We start from the raw sequence: 24693 nt of genomic DNA on the forward strand, positions 1-24693 counted from the left end.
CACACTAGAATGGTTTTTGCTTTAAGTCATGACACAGAATCCATAAAAAATTAAATTCAATGTTTGTTCTTTGTTGTACTTTGTAGCAGCAGCAATCAGAGCCACATAATACTGACCCCTCCCCAAACAAGAAGCATTCTGGTTAAAAAGCCAAACACATCCACAGCAACTATCAACCCAAAAGCATAGGGTGTTACCAGGACATAGGGGGTGGAAGGAGAAGGGATTCAGGGGTGAGGACCAGGACTGGGCTTTGCTTATGCCATCATGCTCATGTGATAACTTCAAATGTTAAAATTGAGAAAAAAATAAATGATAAACCCTGATGATACTCCTGTAACAGCAGCTACCCTGTGCATCAAAAATAACTGAATATATCCGAAAATGATTTACCAACTGGTTCAAAGTTCAGTTTGCCTGTTTTAATTGAAACAAATGTTTAGTTTTCCAATTTCACTGGCTCACTTCTCACATGCATGACCAAACACCTTTAATGAGGCTCTAAAGCAGGGGGCAACCCAAAGCAGCACACAGATGGAGAGCATACAATACCTGACTGATCTGTGACTCCTACATAAACACACAGCAACATGGGAGAACAAATGGAAATTAAGAGAAAAACAGGTTGATGGAGACTTTTATAAAGATGCAAAATGAAATCCAAAAAAATAAATGGAGTTTATTATTATTAATTTTTTTTTTGCAATGAAGTTTAATATTATTTTAAATAAAACATGAAAAAGTTGTAAATTAGAATCATTTTTTTACTCTGAAAAATAATGAAAAAATAATCCTGAGACCTTTAGTTGGTCTAATGGAGTTCTGAAACTGAAACTTTGCATATAAAACAATTTTAATTCCTGCCACATTTAAAGGTATCCCAAAAATGTTAGCTACAGGTTTCTAACAGTGGACTTTAGATATTATTATAATCTTCTTTATCAAGATTTTTTTATTTATTTATTTTTTTTGCACAGTTGCAGAAACATGTTTTCAATAAATAAAGAAAGTCATTTTGACTGTTCTTATGGGGGAAGCTTAGGATGTAAGTATATTCTTATAGCAATTCCCTAGCATATAAGGGCTATCACACATACACCCTTTTGACTGCTATGGTCTGATCCCATTCACCTTTTATTGAAGGGCTAAGAGAAGAGGAGCCATTTCTTATTTGCACCCCTGCAGACTGGGGGTGTTATCAGTAAAGAAATGTTTCTAGGTCATTTAAAAATAAAGTATGAATTTTTTTGAACATTATGTGCTTATATTAGAAAGGATATTTAAAAAGATGCTGAAGCTATAAAAGATCTAACCTATTTGGAGCAATGCTGCATAGTTTTATCAAAGGGCACCAAAGGTAGTGGGAGCACTTTTAAGTCTGCAATGTTATGGATACTTAACAGAATAGCAGATCAAACGGAAATAAATGAAAAAATTACATTTAAAATTCATTAATAATAGTATCTGGAATCTGAACCAATAAAAAAACACGTCATGAGAAAGCATTTATCTATATTTTAGGGTTAGCTGTGAAGAAAAAAGGATTCAATTTATTGCAACCAAATCTGGATTTATTTTAAACCCTGGTCCCATAACATATTATATCTTCAGTTTAATGCATGCAACTCTTGGGATATAACAATACAAACGTTGAATGAGTAAAGCTTTGTTAAGATCTAGCATATTTAAACTTAAACGACAGATGTGCAAAACCACGGCCTAAAGATTAGACTTTTCATTACAGAACTGACCACGGCTGAAACAAAGTTCAGATCTTCTGGTTCTAAATTTCAGGTTTTCTGGAAAACAAAACAACAATGAGAAAAAAAAAACTGTCTTCTGAAAGAACATACTTGTCCATCCTTTCACTGTTTTGTCTCCAGTGGGTCATGTCCTTCCTCCATCTGAGGTTTTCCTGACTGCCAAAAGCACTGCCAGATGGACTCCGCTCTGAATGATGGAGAAACATTATTTACTTTATTCAGTGCTGCTGAAAAAGGTTGTCTTTACACTGGGAAACATGACTCCTTTTAGCCGTAGCTTTATCTCATGTGTTATGAAAAGATACACATGCCTGTGTTTGTAAAGCGGCAAGTTGAGAGGTCTGTTAATTTCCATTAGTGGTAAACACTATTTTTTTTTACTTTTTTTGACATGTGTTGCAAACCAGCTCTATATAAATAAACTCAACTGAATTGGATTTCTAGTTATTTTCTTCCTGTATACATGTTGTTTTGGATGCAGGTCAAACTGACGTGTGTATGTAGCATGAGTGTGCAGCCTCACCCAGCTGCCCCCGGCTGCGGCGCACCATTTCCTGCCTCGCGCCAATGCTGCCCAGTATGGCCTCCTCAAGCTTGGCCTTCATGTCTTTGGACTTCTTAAAAGTCAAGCTGTTCATGCGCTCAAACGCCTTTTTTCCCTGCATGGTGAACACAACATGGGCCTTGTTTCCATGGATAACATGGTGAGTGAAAGGATAGAGAACACACAGTGGGAGAAGTTACTCGCAGAAAAGCATCCAGCAAGCAGAGCATGTTAGTAGCATTGAAGCAAAAGAGCTAACAGCAAAGTGATGGCAGAGCAGGAAGTTTTTCTAAAGCCAAACAAAAAAATAATAAAATGAAAAGCTGTAGCACAGAAAGCAAAGTATCCGCAGATATTTTTTTTTACCACCCCAAAGACAAAAGACAATGACATATTCACTGGAAAAAAAAAACGATCTAGAAATAAATAAAAAATTCTTAAATTAAGTGTATTTACCCTTAATTTGAGTAGGTAAATGAGGTGGTTTGCCAATGGAATGAGTATTTTTACTCTTAAAATAAGATGATTAGATAACATGCACTTGAAATAAGACAATTCAATTGTGTTTTCTTATTTTGAATCTAAATTGTCTTGTTCCATTGGCAAAATGTCTCAGTTACCTCCTCAATTCAAGAACAAATGCACTTATTTTAAGAAAAAATGACATCTAGATTTAAAAACATTTTCCAGCGTTTGCTTGTTATAAAAATGTACAAAGACTCTTCTGATATGAATATACACAGACATTTTACATTCTTTTGTCTCTCTTTGTAAAAATGCAGCAGATCGCATTCAATGAATTAAACTTTCATAGAAGTAGAATAAACTTATACTAAAATAGTCAAAGAATTTATTTAGTTAAACTGAAAAAAAAACCATGCTAATATATAGTAACTTTAACATAATTACATAATTACATAATTACAAGTTGGGTCATAAATCGTCCATAACATTAAATGCCATTTATATACTGATTTTCGGTGAGGGAAGGATGCAGGAAAGGTTCTGTTATATGTTACCATCCTAAACATAAAGCAGGTGGCGTTTCAGAAACACTTTTGAGCTCTGAGAAAATCTGCTAACATTTGAGTTTTTTACATCTAGCTAGATGCTAAAGCACTTTAAAAGTTTTGAATACATTATTGTAAAAACTTTAGAAATGAAACCAAACACTAAAAATGAATACGATGGAACATATTCCTGTGTTTAAGATATAAAAACATCACTTTGACCAAACCAAATTTAATGGTTGTTGGTTCTGTTTCTATTACCTTTATATCAGAGGTTTAAAGATGTTTTAGATATACAGTATTTATAATCGGACCAATAGTTTGGGTAAAGAGTCCATTATAGTTCTATTTTGTGAGTCCAAGTCAAAAAGTTTGGAAACCTCTGTTCTAGAGCTCTTTCAAACAACGAGGTATTGAAGAACTTTTGAGAAAATCTGGAAATTGGTATCTTCCGCTCTGTCACAAGCAAAATGATATAAGAAACATGGCCCAATGAACATTGAACTGGAGCAGTGTGGGTCTAACAGTCAAACATCCATCTCTCTGTATGCCCTAAACCTTTTGAAATGTTAGATTAAAAGCTGAAATAATAAAGTCATAATGGGCATCAACAACAACTACAGGGCATGATTATACCACAGACAATTCATTTATTTTGAGGCGGTTGAGGCATTTTTAGTTTATCCACGTCTGTAAAACTCATCAGTGATGCTACCTTATATTCAAAGCAGGACACGCAGAGGTAGAGGAGATCCAGCAGACGGTTGAGCTGAGACACAGACAGGTCAGTAAACCATTTCTGCAGCACCAGCTCATCAGCGTTCTTCAAAACCCAAAGCAGACAGATCAGCAGACTGCGACTCGACTCGGCAGAGAAGCTCCCATGCTGGCGACCCGTCTGGAATGAATTCCCAGATCAAATTGGATGGAAAAAAACAATAAGAGATGGAGTCTTTAATTAACATGCACTGAAAGACACGACTCGTTATCTCACGTAGCAAACAGAAAACTACCTGCGTGTTTAGCAAAAAGCTACTTGGTCGGGACATTGGAGATGCAGTTGAGGTACCAGCTATCGCCATGGCAACAGTCTGACTAATCATACTGTTACCCTCTCCTTCTGTCTCTTCTCCTCCAATACCCACAGCTGTACCTTGGGGACATCCGGGACGCCCCCACTGATTATGGGATTCTTTAATGAAAAAAAAAAACAGTTACGTATTATAAAACATATTTATGAGAAAAACATTAACATTAACATCAAAATAGCAGTAAAATTAGCTAAATGATTCATTTAATAGTAAACAACCAGCTTAAGTTAGCTTTAAAAAGTACATTTTCACTGCAAAGTACACAAGTTTAAAAATAGCAAAAGACATCAGATAAGAAATAATGGCGGTTACAGATTAGCTTGAACATGTTACAGGTCACCATCCTTTGAAGCTCAACTGATAACCTTAAAGGGTGCAAGGTAAAGTTGCTATATGAAGTCCAAAAGAAGCAGTTGAAATACTTATGTTGGAAATTCTTTCCATATTTGCTATTACCGTATTTTCACGACTATAAGGCGCACTTAAACGTCTTTTTTTTCCCTCAAAATGTGCGGTGCGCCCTGTGTGTGTTGTAACTGCGACTTTTGAGACCACCCCATTGAGGAGATGATGAAAGAGTGGCTGAATGTAAGAAGACCAGGTGTTTTTTTTTTCCACTCATCACCATCGCTGTTAATCTGACTCCATGCGTGCCCATCTCACAGCTGATGTGAAAAACATGGGGAAACAAATTAACGCTGTGCTCGCTGTTCAACCGCTCGACATCGGTGTGAACCGGACCCAGCAGGTGCAGCAGAAGCAGCGAGTTTACATGCAAAGTCAATGGTTGACGCGCATATAGGTGCAGCAAAAGGTCCCGCAGCCTTTAAGCATCTGACGCACCGCCAACGCGCTGCTGCTGCTCGAGATGGAAAAATTGAAGTTTTGCTGCTGGACGCGCCGCATCAACCAATCAGAGAAGCAGATCTGGGAGCTGACAGCGAGACAGACACAGCGCTCTGATGACATATGATATTAACGCAAAGAAAAGGGCTGGATGGATGAGGAGATGATGAAAGCGTGGCTGAGGGAGGTGTATGTGAGGAGAACAGGTGTTTTTTTCCACGCATCACCATCGCAGTTAATCTGTGACTCCATGCGTGCCCATCTCACAGCTGATGAGAAAAACATGGTGAATCAAATAAACGCTGTGCTCGCCGTTATCCCGGGGGGTCTGACAAAGGAACTTCAACCGCTCGACATCTGTGTGAAGCGGCCGTTCAAAGTAAGGCTGCGAGCGATGGATGACCAACAGAGACCACAGTTTCAGGATAAGTGGAAGGCAGCGCCGGGCAAGTTACGCCACCGTTTGCGGATGGATTGTAGATGGACTAACGTGTCTGCTGGCTCTGTTGTTCAAGCTTTCGCAAAAGCCGGCATTATTTCTGAGGAGCCGCCCGGCACGGAAAGTGACTCTGACAGCGAAGATGGGAAACTGGCATGTCTGATTTAGCGCAGCTGTTTAATTCAGAAACAGAGGATGATGACTTTGATGGGTTTGATTACTACTCTGTAATAAATACATTAATAAAGCACAATCATACTCAGTTTTGCTCCCGCTCTATTTTTCTCCCTGAAAACTTAATTCAACAGCAGCCTCTGGGCCGGGTCTCCTCCTCTTCAGCGCGGTGGCTGGCAGGTGTTTTTTCATCTAAATAATCTAAATCTTGCAGCTATATTTGCTGTGATCAGTGGGAATAAAGTAGTTTTCATATGTTTTTAAGTGAGAAAGTCCACCTGAAAACTTCATATTGCAGTCAGTTCATCCAGATTATCTATTTCTGTCGGAGGCGCTCAGACCCCCACATACCAGCGGTGCGCCGACAGGAGAAATCCTTTCAACAGCAGCCTCTAGGCTGGGCAGCCTCCAGGTTCACCGCGGCTGCTGTTAATTTAGTTAATTTAGGAGTGATCACAGCGCTGTGTCATCTGCGATGTGTTTGTCTCACGGCCAGCATCCAGGTTTGATTAATAGTTTGTAATAAATACATGAATAAAGCACAGTCATACTCAGTTTTGCCCCCGCTGTATTTTTAAATACGCAGTAGAGGTATTTAAAGGTAGTAGAGGACATGTACCTGTATATAAAAAACGCGCCCTATAGTCCGGTGCGCCTTATGTGTGTGTTAAATACAGAAATGGGACACATAACTGAGAGTGCGCCTTTTAGTACGGTGCGCCTTATGGTCGTGAAAATACGGTAGTCACATTAGATTCCAACCCGCTTCATTAAGTTGGATAAAAGGTAGAGTGAAATGATTCAAATTTTCCTTATGGACAGCTTTTTACTCATCTAACTACTATAAATTCCAACTTTATTCTCTCTTCTTAATAGGAGAATATTCCTAGTTTTGTTAGGATAAAGTAAAATCCTACATCAACATGGTAACTGAATGCAGAAGACATACCAGCACACCTCTTAAGTTCAAATTGCACTTTTTGCTACATGTCCAAACTGGCATTAAGGTTTCACTGATGACGTTATAGGGGTTCCAAATAAACGACTTGTTTCTTAACATCTAACCCAATTGACACCTTAGCCCTAAACCTAACCGTTAGGAAAATAGCACATAAGGACATGTTCACACTTGGCAACAACTGGTCCTCAGTTTGATGTTAAAATTGGGAAAATGGTCCTCACTCTGAGGGCTAGACAGGTACCACCCCCCCCCCCCCCACACACACACACACACACACCACAGCCTCAGGTTGTGTGTGTGTTCCTAAACCAACCGTGGCATCATCGGTTAAATTGATTTTAAAAATAAGTTCCTCAACTTTACCTGTGAAGTCATGAAGCTGCGGCAGGGTCTCCATAACAATCCCAATAAGAGGCAGGTAGAGCATGGCGACCCGAGCCTTGACCTCCGGGTCAGCGTAACGAGGGTCAGAGTCATGGCTCGACAAGAGGTTGTGAACAACGCTCACCACCTTCTTATGTAGACCAAACATTCTGCAGTCAAACGGTTATAAAAGCAGGATAAGAAAATACAGTATTTCCATCTTCATTCTAATCAGAATCTGTTTATTTACTTTTGAATCATCCTGCAAAACAAACTTACCCTTCATTATCTGGGTCCAGTAATACAGACAGCTCAGACAGCACAAGCCCAGCAAGATAATGCTGCTCTCTGAATGGGATGGAAAGCTCAAACATGTTGGCTATTTTTTGGTCCTGGACGTGAGTGGAAAACCCAGAGCTCTGTTTTTAAATAAAAGATAACATTATTGTATGATTTAAGACCATTTTGACTACAACTAAAACAACAGAAGTTTGTGAAATATCTAGTAATTGTTATGTGATGACTTCTGACTGACCTGTGAGGTTGCTGAGGATACTGATGGAGAAGGCGAAGCAGGTGGAGTTAGCAGACTGCAGGGCAGATTCAGGGTGACGTAGTGTTCATGACTGCAAACTATTCGTAGAAAATCAAGCCGTAAAGACTCCAAAGTTGGGTTCTGCAATGCGTAAAGCTTTGTCGACACCTAAGCATAGAAAGAAGAAATCCAGTGTGTAAGCTTTGCTGTACAGGAAAATGTATTATTTTAGACAAAAATAGTTGAAACATGTGCAGCGAAAAAATGCCAGTCCTCCTGCCGGTCCGCTCCGGCACCTTTGTCAGCTGCTTGCCTAAATGGATCTTCCCGCCATCACTTCCCGGGAGGTTTTCTTTCTGAATGAGTGTTAAGTGTTGCAGCACACAGAAGTAATTGCACCATTGCAGACGTATAACCTTCCTCGGTCTGCCCCACAGTTAAACCACATCCTCGCCTCCGAACATCTTCCAGCTGGAGCCCAGCTGAAGCTGCTGCCCGCTCCCGTTACCTTTTCCCCCTTTTTCTTTCTTGTTAACCTGAATCCGTTCTCCTGAGTGTGCTCTGCATGTGGGCAAAAGCCCTAAAAACCATAACATAATTTACGCATCTTTTAGAACATTCACAGAAAAGGCAATTCTAGTTTTTTTTTTTTTTTTATCTTTCTTAAAATGTCATATTCTGAATTAGTACAACTTAAGCAGGGTCCTTATACATCAGTATTTCATGACAGCTTTCATATCAGACTTATATAAGTTTCTTAATTCCCATTTCAGATTTATTGGTCTTTTTTTGCTTTCCCTTAAAAAAAATATTTAAGTTTACTAATTTTTTACTATTTCTACTATTCTCAGGCTTTAACTTGAAAAAGAGAAAAAGAAAAGAAAGTTTGATTGATGGAAGAATGAATTGATAAAGGAAAATTAAAAGAATAACTATAAAGATCATAGAACAGATAAAAAGACAGATAGACAATTCCTGAATGTATAGATGTATTGAATGGACGGACAGTAGAAAAAAGGCACCTGTTTCCAATATGTCTTGATTAATGTGAAGACAAAGCCTCGGTCCATGACTGACAGCAGATCATTGAGGAAGAAAGCCAGACTTGTGTTAATCCTCTCCACCAACTCCAGATCCTGACAGGTATAACAAAATAGATTTTAATTAAATGCATAAAAGTTTTTTGAATACAAATGAAAGCTAAAGACACATAAGAGGTGTTATTAAATTTGATTTCAAGAGGCAAAAACAAAAAAGTAGAAAATAATATTTTTCTTTATTTTTATTTTTTTAAACATACTCCAAAGTCGATAGCTGAGATGTTAAGAAACTTAAATTGGTCTTTATTTACCTTCTGGAAACGAGAAACGATGTCTCCTGCAATCGTGCTGACCAGCGCTGTAATGTCATCCATAAAGCGCTCAGGAAATCGGTTTTTCCTTGGTGACTCCAAGCGCTCAGTGAAGTAAAGATGGTGGATAATGCTCTTTACCTGCAGCGAAGGTTTTAAATTAGATAAAAAATATGAAGTTATCATGTTTTTGAAAAGATAATAAAAAAATAAGCAGCAGATGATAAAAATGTGCAAAACACCTCCTACCATTAGCTCAAAGAAAAACCAGGCCTGTTGCAGAGCTCCCTCCCGAACACTTCCACTGCTCACCACCCACTGTAGGGCCAATTCCTCGTGAAAAAGCTGGGTAGCAAATTTTAAACTTAAAGATCGCAAAATGGAGAGATGTGTAGAAAGAGGGACACAACAAGCACTAGAGCAAGAGGAAAACAGGTGAGGTGACTAAAAGTATTAATAATAAAAGTATATATTAAAGTATATGTTAAAATACATTTAAAATAAAAATTTAAAATGTATGCAAAAAACAACTGTTTGTACATTTTGTAAAGACCCAGATTAACGCTTAATAGGAAAACTACATTCTGACTGTAGAATAAATTGCAAAGAAATAATCCAGAGTGACCCTGAGTATTAACCTGTAATAAAAGCAGAATTATGTTTAGTGCTCCAGTGCAGAAAACGGGTTTTAAACCGTAACATTAAACAACCAAAGAATAATGACTGTGTGGTTTACACATAGGATTTGGTCTGTTTAGTTTATAATTATTTAAATCATTTTGAAACCTGAAAATACATTTATGCCATTTTTCCCCCATTGTAACATAAATAACTAAAATAGATATTTTCTTCTTTAAAAGGCTGTAACTAAACTTCCATTATTAAATAATATTTAACATTAACTTCATTCAGCATAGTCTAGCAAATGCACTAACTTTTGCCTAGAAAGTCTTCCCTAAATTTGTTAAGTAAATCAGATCTAACAATAGCTAGTCTGCTGGTCAGGATTGTAAAAATATTAAGGATTAAATGCAAGCTTAAGCAGAAAAAACAACATTTTTAAGCAAAAAAGGGTTTTAGAATAGAAATGTTCTATTCCTATATTGGAGGAAAAAATAAATCAGTGCTGAGATTTTCCTGTGATTGGGAAGACTTTCCAGACAAAGTGACCTCACAGTCAGCCTTAGCCAAACTGAAAAATAAGAAATGAGAATACAATCAGAATCTCTGAGAAAGAGGCAAAAATTGTGATATACAGCATTCAACAAACCAACACAAAAACCAAATACAACATCAACCAATACAGAAGCACACAGAATCCACAGACAGAACGGGTGAGGAGGCGAAGAAGAGGAGTGCGGGGTCGGCTCCTCCCCCAGTGCAAGTGGCTCTACCTTTTTAGTGGGTAACCGTCCTGTTAAAGTTTGCAAGAAACTGGCGCTCTCAGTGTGCGAAGACATGCGATTGCCACAGCGCTCCATGGCCTATGAGTGGGATGAATGGAACGGTGACAGCAAGGTTAGTGGAGGAGCAACAAAAGTGTGGGGCTATTCCTCAGCACGTGGGCCACAGGGACCGTGTGCTAAAGGCACGGATTCCCCACATATACATGCACAAAAACACACTTTTGTGATTGTGTTGCTTTTCATACATGAGGACACAAAACAAAACACAAGATGGGACCACAACAGCTAAATGTTGTGCCACTAAGCTAGCAGAATATCGGCTTGAATACCCTACGGTGGAAATGCAAAATGGCTGCAAACAAGGCAGACTTTTTAAGTGTTGCATTGTCATGATGCACCATTCTGCATCCCTACAGGGATTTACAGGAATAAAAACATAAAAAAGACAAACACGTCCTACAACAGTTAGAGAAGTTTTTTTGTAACAGTGCTTTACAAAAGTATTCATACTCCTTACACATTTTATATTATAACCACAAAATTAAATTTGTAAACTAAAGTTTATTTTCTTAGTGGCCAAAAAACACAAAGTAGCACATAGTTGTAAAGTGGAAGCAAAAGAATAATTGACTATCATAATATTTTCGGGTTAAAAAATCAGGAATGTGTTGCATGTTCACTAAATGGATGTAATTCTGATTGAAATGAATTGTTTTATCAATTTGCTACAAGATGGATTCATGTTTATCACTGTTAAAAGACATAACTTTCAACCAAAAAAGATAATTTAAACTAAAATTTCAGGACTCCGGTACGCCTAGGATTGCAACTCTATCATTGAAGACGTCTGATTCTAAGCGTTCCACCACAGCTTTGGCCGCATGTTTGGGGCTACTGTCAGTTTCAACCTCTAAAAGGTTTTCTTCCAGGACTGCTCCATATGTATATGTATACTCCAAATTTAGCACTTAGATCCCCGAAATAAATTCAGCTTTTAATCCCAAGGAACAAATTCAGGGTTGTTCTTTCTAAATTGTTACACCTTGACTTTGGAAAGAGATATCATTGTTTTGGACATTGTGTTAAATGTTTTCACACAGCATTCTGCTGGAGTCTTGGTTTCATATAAAGAGACGACTACATATTCCCTGGCTCCTCTATATAGCTTTAGACAATTACAAAACTGATTTGTTATGGCCCTCTGATAGTATATCACACAGTTGGGAGTTATTAAATAACCAACTCGGATAGGATTATTAACGCTTCTACAAAGAGTGAAGATGGGCCTGTTGAATGTTTTTTTTCCCCCCATAAATGCCTTTCCTTCATAGTGTTTGTGGCTACATTAACCAGCCAACATCAATAAGCAGTTTTCTCTTTTTTTCTGAGTTTGAGATTATGGTTTATAAAGATGCCCAAAGCTTGACATATTGTGCTTTAATCTTATTTCAATAACTCCCCTTTAAAATAGTCCAATGCTTTGTACTGAACTGTTAGCCAGGTCTCCTGTTCTTTGCCAGGCTGTTTGTTCATTATTTGTTTCTGAAAGACCCCCAAAGGCCTTAAAAGAACAGATGAATTTATACTGGAATAACAATTTTGGTGACTTCTACAGGCAGCTGCTTGCACTAGGTTTTATTTTAGGATACGTGAGTAAAGGAGGATGAATATAGATGGATACCAGGAGTTATGTTTCCACTTTGCAATTATGCATGTTTTATTCCATCTATAACATCTGAATTAACTATAATGATATTTGTGGTTGTGCAAAATAAGATTATAAAAAAGTTAGAGGGGTATGATTAGTTTTCTAAGGCACTGAGTATTTATATTTTTTAAACAATCAATGCCACCTTGGTAGCTGCATGTGTGTTTTTAAGTAACAATGCTTATGTCGTGAATAGTCAAAATGAAACATGGCACAATATCAAATAAAAATGTGTGGCAAGGAGCTCACATGGGTTGATCCACATTCACACTCACAAGTACACACATCTTAAGAGATAGAGCGAACAGAAAATGTGAAGAGACATGCAAGTGACCTAGCTGAGCGAATGAGAAGGAAAAGACGACAGAACAGGAAAAACTAAAAAAGCTTGCATGAAAAATGAAATAAATGACAGCACTAGTCTTTTTTATTCTTCCCCACCAAAGAGTAATGTTTATGAAATCTTTACACTTGGCACATTATGTCTGTTTAATAATGAGCACTATCAATAATTCTACCGAAATCTACAATCTAGTCAAAAGTGGTATTTAGGTGTCTGGATCACGAATGACTTTCATGCAAGTCGAAGAAGAAAAAGGGAGACATTAGATGAGAAAAGCATAGAGTGTTGACATTCTGAAACCTTTTTCATTATGGCAGCAACACGAGTCTTCAGTGATCCATTTTTACAGGTTTCACAATAAATGTAACATTGCTATCAGTACGTTGAAAAATTTAAAATGGGTAGTTTATCAAGTCCCCCCCACCTGAATTAGCCAGTCAGAGATTACACGTACAACAAGTTTAATACAGGTTAAAACTGATTTATAATAGTTATGTGGATAAATAAGCAGCATTCAGCACAAGAGCATTCTGCTCTTTTTAATTTCACTGATTCTGATTCCTGATTGATTCATAATTTAGCAATATTTTTACAGTAAATCGCTCAAAAATAACACTAATATGTAAAACGTTAAAGCCAATTTTTCATGTGTAACCATCACCACAAATTATGTTACTTAAGTATTGATGTAAAAACTCTTTTTCAACGTAAGTTTTCATTTATAATTTTTCTGGCATCGAAGGAGCCTCCCTAATGTGCATCGGGAGGTTATTCCATAAAAGAGGAACAGCGATAGAGAAGGCTCTTGCCCCTCTGAGCCTCCTTGTCTTTAAATTATTATCTTACTGCGTAACAGAATTTTACATTGCTATTAAAAAAAGAAAAACAATACCTCTCAAAGTATGTAATTTATCCAATCAATTTCTTCCAGCCCCCCTAGGGTGCATGCTGTCATTTTGTAAGTACTGTTTTAGACAATATCCTAAGGAATTAATTAGAGCACTCAAACATATTTGTATGCATTTCTTTCCCATATCCCAACTGAAAAAATGAGGAAACTCTGTATTTTTAAGACTTTGTAAGGCCCCTGCAGTAATAACAAACCGCTACTACCAAATAATTTTTATATAGCCAGTGAGGAGCTAACCGGGATGATTTTATAGCTAAGATGATCTATATTGCTATTATCTGTTAATGTAGTGATCGTCTTAAAGGTTGCCATTTGTTTAAAAGTCCCATGCATACCTAGCTGGATCACTAAGAAACTCATGTTACTGCCTTTTCTGAACAAGGCTTAGGATGAAGAGAGGTCATGGAGGCGACTGTGACTCCCATGAGTCAAATCATGGAAGGATTGTGATCTAAGGTTTAGGAGAATGCTGTAATACTCAGAAGGTTTGGTCTTTTAAGGACATTTTTAACATTTTATAAGGCTTTGGATTGGAGTTCCAAAAGTACCACACTTTCCTAAATAAATAGATCGTGGAATAATTTATTGAGTTAGTTAAAGTTGAAATGTTAGAAGAAATACATTTTGGCTACAGTAAACAAATAAAGATATAACACTTAATGTGTTCATTTTGAAATTCATTAACTAAACATAACAGTATTTATGTAGCATTAAGGCAATAAACCAATAACCAGAAGCATTGCAGTAGAATCTGATCAATTTCAATAGAAAAAAAAACATCCAATAGAATTTAGCTTAACTATGAATCAGAACTACAAAGCATTCTGGGTAATGTAGGTACAGTAAAGGACAGCCTCTCAAGCTTTCACAGCCAAGCTAAGTAAGGTTGGTGGCAGGGCTGTCCTATTTTTAAAGGCTATGTTGAATAGGGTTACCATTTAAGTGTACCTTTTTTTTCTGTTCAAATAAGTTTAAAAAAGTTCATTAGTGATACCCACTGATATGAACGTCTATTGAGACAAACTTTTCAGAAAGAGTCGTAAATCTACATTAATTGTAGTAATATTCTCTTTTTTAACATCCTTTTTTAAACTTTAAATGGGAAATAAACAAAATCTGGACAGAATTGAATAAATCAATAAATACAATGCATTTTTTTTTCTTTTATTACCGTATTTTCACGACTATAAGGCGCACTTAAACGTCTTTTTTTTCCCTCAAAATGTGCGGTGCGCCCTATGGTGCGGTGCGCCCTATGTGTGTTGTAACTGCGACTTTTGAGACCACCTCATTGAGGAGATGATGAAAGAGTGGCTGAATGTAAGGAGACCAGGTGTTTTTTTTCCACTCATCACCATCGCTGTTAATATGTAACTCCATGCGTGCCCATCTCACAGCTGATGTGAAAAACATGGGGAAACAAATTAACGCTGCTCGACATCGGTGTGAACCGGACCCAGCAGGTGCAGCAGAAGCAGCGAGTTTACATGCAAAGTCAATGGTTGACGCGCATATAGGTGCAGCAAAAGGTCCCGCAGCGCATTTTGGTGCAGCACGTCGGGAGCGTTTAAGCATCTGAAGCGCCGCGCTTCTGCTGCTCGAGATGGAAAAATTGAAGTTTTGCTGCTGGACGCGCCGCATCAACCAATCAGAGAAGCTGATCTGGGAGCTGCCAGCGAGACAGACAGCGCTCTGATGACATATGATATTAACGCAAATGGAAAAGGCTGGATGGATGCGTGGCTGAGGCAGGTGTATGTGAGAAGACTAGGTGGTTTTTTCCACGCATCATCATCGCTGCGTGCCCATCTCACAGCCGATGTGAAAAAAAGGTGAATCAAATGAACGCTGTGCTCGCCGTTATCCCGGGGGTCTGACAAAGGAGCTTCAACCGCTCGACATCGGTGTGAAGCAGCCGTTCAAAGTAAGGCTGCGAGCGGCGTGGGAGCGATGGATGACCGACGGAGAGCACAGTTTCAGGATAAGAAGGCAGCGCCGGGCAGATTACGCCACAGTTTGCGGATGGATTGTAGATGCTTGGACTAAAGTGTCTGCTGGCTCTGTTGTTCAAGCTTTCGCAAAAGCCGGCATTATTTCTGAGGAGCCGCGCTGCACGGAAAGTGACTGACAGCGAAGAAGGGGAAACTGGCATGTCTGATTTAGCGCAGCTGTTTTATTCAGAAACAGAGGATGATGACTTTGATGGGTTTGATTAATACTTTGTAATAAATACATGAATAAAGCACAATCATACTCAGTTTTGCTCCCGCTGTATTTTTCTCCCTGAAAACTTAATTCAACAGCATCCCCGGTCTCCTCCTCTTCATCGCGGTGGCTGGCAGGTGTTTTTTCATCTAAATAATCTAAATCTTGCAGCTATATTTGCTGTGATCAGTGGGAATAAAGTAGTTTTAATATGTTTTTAAGTGAGAAAGTCCACCTGAAAACTTAATAATTGCAGTCAGTTCATCCAGATTATCTATTTCTGTCGGAGGCGCTCAGACCCCCACATACCAGCGGTGCGCCGACAGGAGAAATCCTTTCGTTCACCGCGGCTGCTGGCAGGTGTTTTTCATCTAAATAATCTAAATCTTGCAGCTATATTTGCTGTGATCAGTGGGAATAAAGTAGTTTTAATATGTTTTTAAGTGAGAAAGTCCACCTGAAAACTTAATAATTGCAGTCAGTTCATCCAGATTATCTATTTCTGTCGGAGGCGCTCAGACCCCCACATACCAGCGGTGCGCTGACAGCAGAAATCTCTTCATCAGCAGCCTGTAGGCTGGGCAGCCTGGGGTTCACCGCGGCTGCTGGCAGGTGTTTTTCATCTAAATAATTTTAGCTGCAGGCACCAGGATACCGGCAATAAAAGCGAACATATTCCGTCAGCAGGTTTCAGGATTTTAAGTTAATTTAGGAGTGACCACAGCGCTGTGTCATCTGCGATGTCTCTGTCTCACGGCCAGCTGCCAGGTTTGATTAATACTTTGTAATAAATACATGAATAAAGCACAGTCATACTCAGTTTTGCCCCCGCTGTATTTTTAAATACGCAGTAGAGGTATTTAAAGGTAGTAGAGGACTTGTACCTGTGTATAAAAAACGCGCCCTATAGTCCGGTGCGCCTTATGTGTGTGTTAAATACAGAAATGGGACACATAACTGAGAGTGCGCCTTTTAGTCCGGTGCGCCTTATGGTCGTGAAAATACGGTAAGTGAAAGCAAATCTTTTGGGCTATCGTCTACCTCTAGCACAACTATTTCCAGAGCCATATTGGCAAACAGAACGCAAGCAACATTTTTTTTCTATATATTTTCTTCTTGGATAAATGTATAGTGTTTTCTTGAACAAGAAAAAGACGAGGTCAAACATTAACAACTCATATTCAACTTTCTTAAAGAAACCTAGTAGGCTGCATAATAATCTTCTGGTTAAAAATGAGTTTTTTTCCCCCCACTGCTGCTGCATGCATGCTCAGTGTGAGGGGTTGCTGTAGAGTCAATGACACAATGCAAGCGAATATCTAAGGTCACCACATGCTCATCTAGGAAGAGTTCGACCTGCAAAGACTATGACTCCATGGAAACCACTGGTTTTCCTTAGATAAAAACCTTTTACCAGTCTGTTTGATCAGATTGAATATCCTCTGTAAAGTGCCCTGAGTTTACATATGTTGTGAATTGGCCCTATATAAATAACTGATCTGTTTCCGATCATTAAGTGATTTATTTATTTATTGATTTATGGTACTTTTGGACCTTAAAACATTTTAATTTTTTCTTACATTTAGTAAATAGTGGTTGACTTTGTCAGAAAAAATGGCTTAAGAACACTTAATTTGCTAGTACTTTAATGACAATTATTAGCAACAGAGTAACCACTACAAAATGCACATTAACACTTCTTTGTGAGTATAAGAAATGATGTTAGACCAAAACTTCAAGTATACCAGTATTCATTCAGTGTGAATAAGGTTGTTCTTGCAGTGAGGTAAAGTGAAGGACGGGGCATTCATAAAACCACCTGCATGGTTTCTGGAGCGGACCCAGGGCTGGATCCCCAGGGGGCACTACAGCCCATGGTGTGCACCCACGAGTTGGAGCGGTCTAAGCCCTATGGGTGCCAAGGTCAAAGGACACAAGGCAGGCAGGAAGCAAGGAAACAAGCGAGCAGCACGGGGGGGAAGGAGGAGGGAAGGAATAATGACAAGTTAAAGCGGTTTAGAATCATGACTTCTGGAAGATCCCAAAGGCCTCCCAAAAAGGTTAGCTTTCAATAAGTTAAGATTCAAATCATCACCACAGAGCAGCAAGGTTGAAAACTTCTTCATATCCCTTTCAATATGCGTGTACAAAAAAGAGGCTTTGTTAAATATAAACAGAAAGTGGGGCATTCATCAGTAAAGGGCTGCATCCATCATATTAAGGTTAGAACAATGAAATGCGTAAAAAAAACACATTCAGTCATTCACTCACTGCTCATGGATTATCTGAGTTAAATAAAAAATGTTTTACGTGGGAAATACCAAATCATACAAGTTGAATGACAACAGATAAATAACATGAAATAAAAGACAAAAAAATCCAATAAAATGAATGGAACCACAGCTTTGAATTTATGTCACTGATAGCATTAACTGATTCGAGGTCTTGTGGGAAGAGATAAACAGAGATAGAAGATGTCCAATTTTATTTTTACGCATTGGTAATATATTTCACATGTTAATAAAATCCACACTGGGTCAAAAGACACATGGATGCCTCTGTGTTATGTATTTTAAGAAGCACAGATCCTTTTCACCTACTTTACTGAAATCAGACTACTTTACAAATCAATGAGTTTCTAGATAAAAAAAAATAAAAAAATAAAATTAACTATGGTATCTAGGATCAATCAGCCGAGTGGACAAGCCAAATAGGTCATTAGTTTAAGAATCCAAAAACATATCTATGCTGCTGAAATTGTCCAAACTGGTGGCAAAATGACACTTTTAGTGAGGGGGGCCTTTATGATCCATTTACATCTTTCGAACTTGAGAGATGAAAGATCTAAAAAATAAATTTTGACTCTCTTACCTTGCTTCCAATTATAGAGCGAACCTCGTCATCAGGAGATGTGGGCGTACCGGAAATGTCAGGGTTACTGTTGCTCAGGCTGCGGGAGCGACTGAGGTTAAGGCTGGCTGGTCTGACCGCCGAGCGAGCCATGGTGGCATAGTGAACTGAACCTCCCAACCCTCCAGGACCTGGGACATGGCACAAAGACAAAGACGTCATAAGTCAACCGGTATAGAAAGTGCTTTATACTTCATACTTTTCTTTACTTCAATTTACATTGATCTCAGTCATTTCTCAATAAAATATGTTTTTAAATTAAATAAAAAACTTTTACAATTAATTTAAGGCACATTTTTCTATGGCAGATATGAATCAGAGACAATAAAGAGAATAATGAGAAAGTGATTGTATTATTTCTTTCTCTAAGCCGATCCTGACCTAAAAAGCACAATCAACCTAACATGCGGATAATACGTGAGGATGAAAAAACAAGAGACCGCTGATATCTATGTTCAAAATCCTGCATCTTATACCTTAAAGCAATAGATCATAGCTACCTGTTAAAGATGAAGTGGAGGCTGTGTTGGGCGCGAAGAGGACAAAATAAAGGTGGAAGTAAAAGAAAAAGGTCATAAGATAAAAAAAAATTAAAAAAAAAAAGAAATGGAAGAGAAATTAATACATGCATTAAGAAAAATCAATATGGTTGATGAAAAAAAGGTTAGAAAAAAAAAAGATTGGGAATAAGTAAAGTTAGTTTTAAAAGTGTTGACTGTTACCTGGTGATGGTGAGTTGGGATCAGTGCTGGGTAAGCGGAAGACATAGTGGATGTAAGAGGACAGCAAGCTGTTGCGACCGTGCATGTCCTGGCTGGTGTCCAGATACTTGTGAAGCCGGTTCACAACAGATGCCATCACCTCAAAGGATGCCTGACCTAGATTCACTGAAACAGACAAAGATAAAAGTTTTTACTGTAAAACTGAATGTACGGGAATAGAATAATATATCAAATTACCGTATTTTCACGACCATAAGGCGCAGCGTACTAAAAGGCGCACTCTCAGTTATGTGTCCCATTTCTGTATTTAACACACATATAAGGCGCACCGGACTATAGGGCGCGTTTTTTATATACAGGTACATGTCCTCTACTACCTTTAAATACCTCTACTGCGTATTTAAAAATACAGCGGGGGCAAAACTGAGTATGACTGTGCTTTATTCATGTATTTATTACAAAGTATTAATCAAACCTGGCAGCTGACCGTGAGACAGACACATCGCAGATGACACAGCGCTGTGGTCACTCCTAAATTAACTTAAAATCCTGAAACCTGCCAATGGAATATGTTCGCTTTTATTACCGGTATCCTGGTGCCTGCAGCTAAAATTATTTAGATGAAAAACACCTGCAAGCAGCCGCGGTGAACGAAAGGATTTCTACTGTCGGTGCACCGCTGGTATGTGGGGGTCTGAGCGCCTCCGACAGAAATAGATAATCTGGATGAACTGACTGCAATTATTAAGTTTTCAGGTGGCCTTTCTCACTTAAAAACATATTAAAACTACTTTATTCCCACTGATCACAGCAAATATAGCTGCAAGATTTAGATTATTTAGATGAAAAAACACCTGCCAGCCACCGCGGTGAAGAGGAGGAGACCGGGGCTGCTGTTGAATTAAGTTTTCAGGTAGAAAAATAGAGCGGGAGCAAACCTGAGTATGATTGTGCTTTATTCATGTATTCATTACAAAGTATTAATCAAACCCATCAAAGTCATCATCCTCTGTTATCCTCAGCATTCCTCTGAATAAAACAGCTGCGCTAAATCAGACATGCCAGTTTCCCCTTCTTCGCTGTCAGAGTCACTTTCCGTGCAGCGCAGCTCCTCAGAAATAATGCCGGCTTTTGCGAAAGCTTGAACAACAGAGCCAGCAGACACTTTAGTCCATCTACAATCCATCCGCAAACGGTGGCGTAACTTGCACGGCGCTGCCTTCCACTTATCCTGAAACTGTGGTCTCAGTCTGTCATCCATCGCTCCCACGCCGCTCGCAGCCTTACTTTGAACGGCCGCTCCACACCAATGTCAAGCGGTTGAAGTTCCTTTGTCAGACCCCCGAGATAACGGCGAGCACAGCGTTCATTTGATTCATCTTTTTTTCACATCGGCTGTGAGATGGGCACGCAGCGATGGTGATGCGTGGAAAAAAGCACCTGGTCTTCTCACATACACCTGCCTTTCATCATCTCCTCATTCATCCAGCCTTTTTCATTTGCGTTAATATCATATGTCATCAGAGCGCTGTCTGTCTGCTGTCAGCTCCCAGATCAGCTTCTCTGATTGGTTGATGCGGCGCGTCCAGCAGCAAAACTTCAATTTTTCCATCTGAGCAGCAGCAGCGCGTTGGCGGTGCGTCAGATGCTTAAACGCTCCCGACGTGCTGTACCAAAACGCGCTGCAGGACCTTTTGCTGCACCTATATGCGCGTCAACCATTGACTTTGCATGTAAACTCGCTGCTTCTGCTGCACCTGCTGGGTCCGGTTCACACCGATGTCGAGCGGTTGAACAGCGAGCACAGCGTTAATTTGTTTCCCCATGTTTTTCACATCAGCTGTGAGATGGGCACGCATGGAGTTACATATTAACAGCGATGGTGAGGGGTGGAAAAAAAACACCTGGTCTCCTTACATTCAGCCACTCTTTCATCATCTCCTCAATGAGGTGGTCTCAAAAGTCGCAGTTACAACACACATAAGGCGCACCGCACCATAGGGCGCACCGCACATTTTGAGGAAATAAAAAGACGTTTAAGTGCGCCTTATAGTCGTGAAAATACGGTAATTATTTTCCACCTCTTTCAGTGCTCTTTCTTTTTTAGACAGAGTAATCCAGAATCATACCAATCTGTCCAGCGATGACTGGCGGTCGAACTACGAGCAACACCAACTTGTCAAGTAGAAGGTGAAGGAATCGAACCACCGGCTCCAGCTGTGCTGAGTTTAGCGCGGCGATGCTGGACTTCAGCTCAGTCTCAAGATTGTTTTCCATGATGCGCATATCTCCAATCCTGACCGGAAACACATGCTCATCCAGGGCGTGCACCAAGGCGAAAAACTTATCCAGGTACTGGTCCTAGAAAAATGAAGAGGGACATGCATGAGGAACACATTTCTTATGTATTGGCAGGACTCTGTACAAAAATAATGAAGAAAAGAATACTGGTAAAACAAATGCGTTAAAAAAACTCACAAACTGCATTTGTTTTGTTTGGCCAACCTAGATTAGTGCCCTTTAACCTGAGTAGTAATCTTTTTCCAACCAATGCATAAATTAAAGCTATACCAGAATGTGCTTCCCACAACACTCTATGGCAGGGGTGGGCCATTCCAGTTCCTGAGGGCCAGTATCCTGCAGCTTTTAGATGTGCCTTTGGTTGAACACACCTGAATCAAGCAATTAGATGAGTGAGAGGGTTCTGGAGGAACTGGCTCCATACTGAGGGAGTAAGTCAGCCATTTGATTCAAGTGTGTTGGACCAAGATTAGATCTAAAATTTGCAGGACACCGACCCCCAGGAACAGGACTTGCCCACCCCTGCTCTTTGGTGTGGAAGTTGTCAGGTCAAAAATGAAGTCACAGGTGACACAGATAATATCTAAAACTTATAGTAAAACAAACCGTTTTTATGGAGCTCACAGAGCTATTCATTTAGAAAAGTTGAGCTCCAACTAGGCATTAATGTCTTTAAGGCATGCCAGTAGTGGTGAAAGGGAAAAGGGCCTTTTTCTTTTTAATAGGAACATATATCTGACTATCATCAGCATAAAAAAATGATGAGATGCAATGCCGTCTTATTATGGATCCCAGGGGCAGCAAGTATAAGGAAAAAATAAGGCATCCTAACACTGAGCCCTGTGGAACCCCATAAAGAAAAGGAGTGTAGCTAGATTCGTAGTTCCCAAGGCTCATGCTCAGACTTCTATAGGAAAGATAAGAACCGTGTCTTTTATGCTGTCACATAAAATAAGAATAACACACAAAAAAAGAACCTAGGGCAAGATTGATTAGAGTAATAAGTGAGCCACAAAGCCAAGAATGCACAGTTCTGTTCTAACAGACAAAAACAGCGATCATTTCTTATTACAACTGAAGCCTAAAGATGACGGTAATTTCTAAATAACTACTTAAGAAAATTGTCGAGGCAAAATATTAAATTGGTCCAAAGGACAGATTAGTAACAGCCTCTTATGCTACATCATCTTATGATCACACATCATCATAACAAATTAATTTAGGGTTAAACTGCAAACACTGATAAAAAAATAAAAGTGTTCTTAAAATAAGTGCATCTGCCCTTAAACTGAGCAGGTAAATAGGCTGATCTCTCAAAGGAATGAGAATTTCTGCTCTTAAATCTCGAAACATAAATCATCTTATTTCATTTGTAAATTGTCTTAACTCATTACATCGAGGGAAAATACAGTTCCCACAGTCAAATATAAATGTTCACAATTTTTTTCAAATCTATATTAGCCCCTTGATTCTGTTGTAACAACATAAGCAATGTAATTGTGCTGTTAGTTGAACTTAGATATTAGCAATCAGGGACGGATCTTAATGGTGGCCATGGCCCCCCTTTAAGTAATAACATCATGTAGAATGTCCTGCTTTGACATAAGCATATTAACCAAAAAGTGACAACAAATACAGCATTCAATTCTATACAACAATATATTACAATTAAAGAGGACCAATATAGAATTCAGACTCTTCTATGAATTAGTTTTTATGTTTTATGGGGTACAGTTTTTTTCTGCAGTCATTTAGGAGTGTTCTTTTTAACTGAAGATAAAGATCAATGCATTCAGTGTATATATTATGTAGAACCATACATTTATTTAAACAGCACCAATGTACAAATAGGTTTGTAGCATTATTAGCAAGGACCTCATTAAATTTGGCTCCATCTTCAGGGAGCATATCTCTAACAACTTTGAAAGTATAGATGTAGGTTAAATGTGAACAGTATAGGTTGACCCTTAACCGTTGTCGGTACTCATTAGTCTTCGGCCACCCCCCCAGTGCAAATTGGTCCCTGTTAAATGTCCTAGAGCCGCCACTGCACAATTCTGGTTAAGAGGACTAGCGTTTAGGAGTACACAATGTAGGGAGAGCAGTTATCATGGATGTGGGGGCATCCGTGTTAAGGTAGATAAATCTATGATTTATCATTCTATCATATGACAGTGCATCAGATTTTTCTACTCCAATATTAAGTTGACAAAAATATATCTATTTCAATTTCATGTAGTAGAATCAATTTAGGTGTAAAAAGAAATTAAAATAAAAAGTGAGAAAGCTGTAAAGAACATTTAAGATAGGTGTTAATGATATTAATTTGGTGTAATTTCCATTAAAACCTCTCTGTCATAGTCAGGAGCATTTTCACTCTACCCATGGATTCTATCAAGTGAAACAGGGATAGTTTTTTTTACCTTTAGCTGTTTTTTCCCCAAAAAATCCAAACATCAGATAGTAGAATTTTTTTACTTTAACATTTTAAGTTCTTAAAGACAAATTGGAATTGGGGAAAGCTTGTATTGACAGAGATTTACTAAATTCCCGGTGTCTCCCCCAAAAAATCAATTAAATGTGTATCCGTGAAACAGAAAAATCATAATAATGATAAGAAGATGGAACCTGCTGATTGCCTTGTGTGTAATTTGGCAAGCTGATTTATTGAGTAAAAGGTGCAAACGAAATATTACAGCAAGAACATTTGGGAACCTAAAATATACCAAATATGTTCCAAGTGCTTTGATTTATGAGCAGATCAGCTGCAGTGAGCCCAATCCAAGCATCTGAACGGCAGCTGATCCAGAGTAGTAGCCTTAGTAATTTGTTGGCAAGGAAAGACTCACCTGCTTTTAAGTAATGTTGGGAAGGTCTTATTGTGTAAAACGGAAAAAAAGGTTTACGTTTCTCTTCAATGAGAAACGTAAACCTTGACATTTGCTAAAGTTATACCAACTAACATAGAGAGCACAAGGTCTTTATTCAGAGCGGATCATTTTAAAGTGGTTGATAACCAAAACACACGCACTCATCCATACAAGAGGAATAAAGAACCATACGAAAAGTCAGAGGTTAAGACAGGTAATCTGAAAAATGTGTTAATCTGCA

At 38.7% G+C, this 24693-nt stretch overlaps 1 protein-coding gene across 23 annotated transcripts in view; it reads right to left on the minus strand.

Annotated features, from left to right (window-relative positions):
• Positions 1-24693, minus strand: part of dock7 (dedicator of cytokinesis 7) — a 78638-nt gene that overhangs the window by 12990 nt on the left and 40955 nt on the right. For 5 of the 23 annotated variants that reach the window (XM_038278345.1, XM_038278342.1, XM_038278341.1 and 2 more), the window contains exons 20-36: positions 21411-21642; positions 19282-19446; positions 19060-19080; positions 18521-18690; positions 17469-17558; positions 10472-10561; positions 9327-9422; positions 9078-9218; positions 8749-8862; positions 7727-7894; positions 7471-7610; positions 7192-7361; positions 4331-4509; positions 4033-4215; positions 2287-2446; positions 1854-1950; positions 553-570 (exon numbers count right to left, since the gene is read on the minus strand). In XM_038278345.1, the coding sequence (XP_038134273.1) occupies positions 553-570; positions 1854-1950; positions 2287-2446; positions 4033-4215; positions 4331-4509; positions 7192-7361; positions 7471-7610; positions 7727-7894; positions 8749-8862; positions 9078-9218; positions 9327-9422; positions 10472-10561; positions 17469-17558; positions 18521-18690; positions 19060-19080; positions 19282-19446; positions 21411-21642 (2234 nt within the window). The remainder of the gene's footprint in view (positions 1-552; positions 571-1853; positions 1951-2286; positions 2447-4032; positions 4216-4330; positions 4510-7191; positions 7362-7470; positions 7611-7726; positions 7895-8748; positions 8863-9077; positions 9219-9326; positions 9423-10471; positions 10562-17468; positions 17559-18520; positions 18691-19059; positions 19081-19281; positions 19447-21410; positions 21643-24693) is intronic. The other 18 variants (XM_038278350.1, XM_038278347.1, XM_038278343.1 and 15 more) reach the window with 11 other exon arrangements.

The sequence above is a fragment of the Cyprinodon tularosa genome, unplaced genomic scaffold (genome assembly GCF_016077235.1).
Source record: "Cyprinodon tularosa strain WSP-4 unplaced genomic scaffold, ASM1607723v1 ctg140, whole genome shotgun sequence".
NCBI lineage: Eukaryota > Metazoa > Chordata > Actinopteri > Cyprinodontiformes > Cyprinodontidae > Cyprinodon > Cyprinodon tularosa.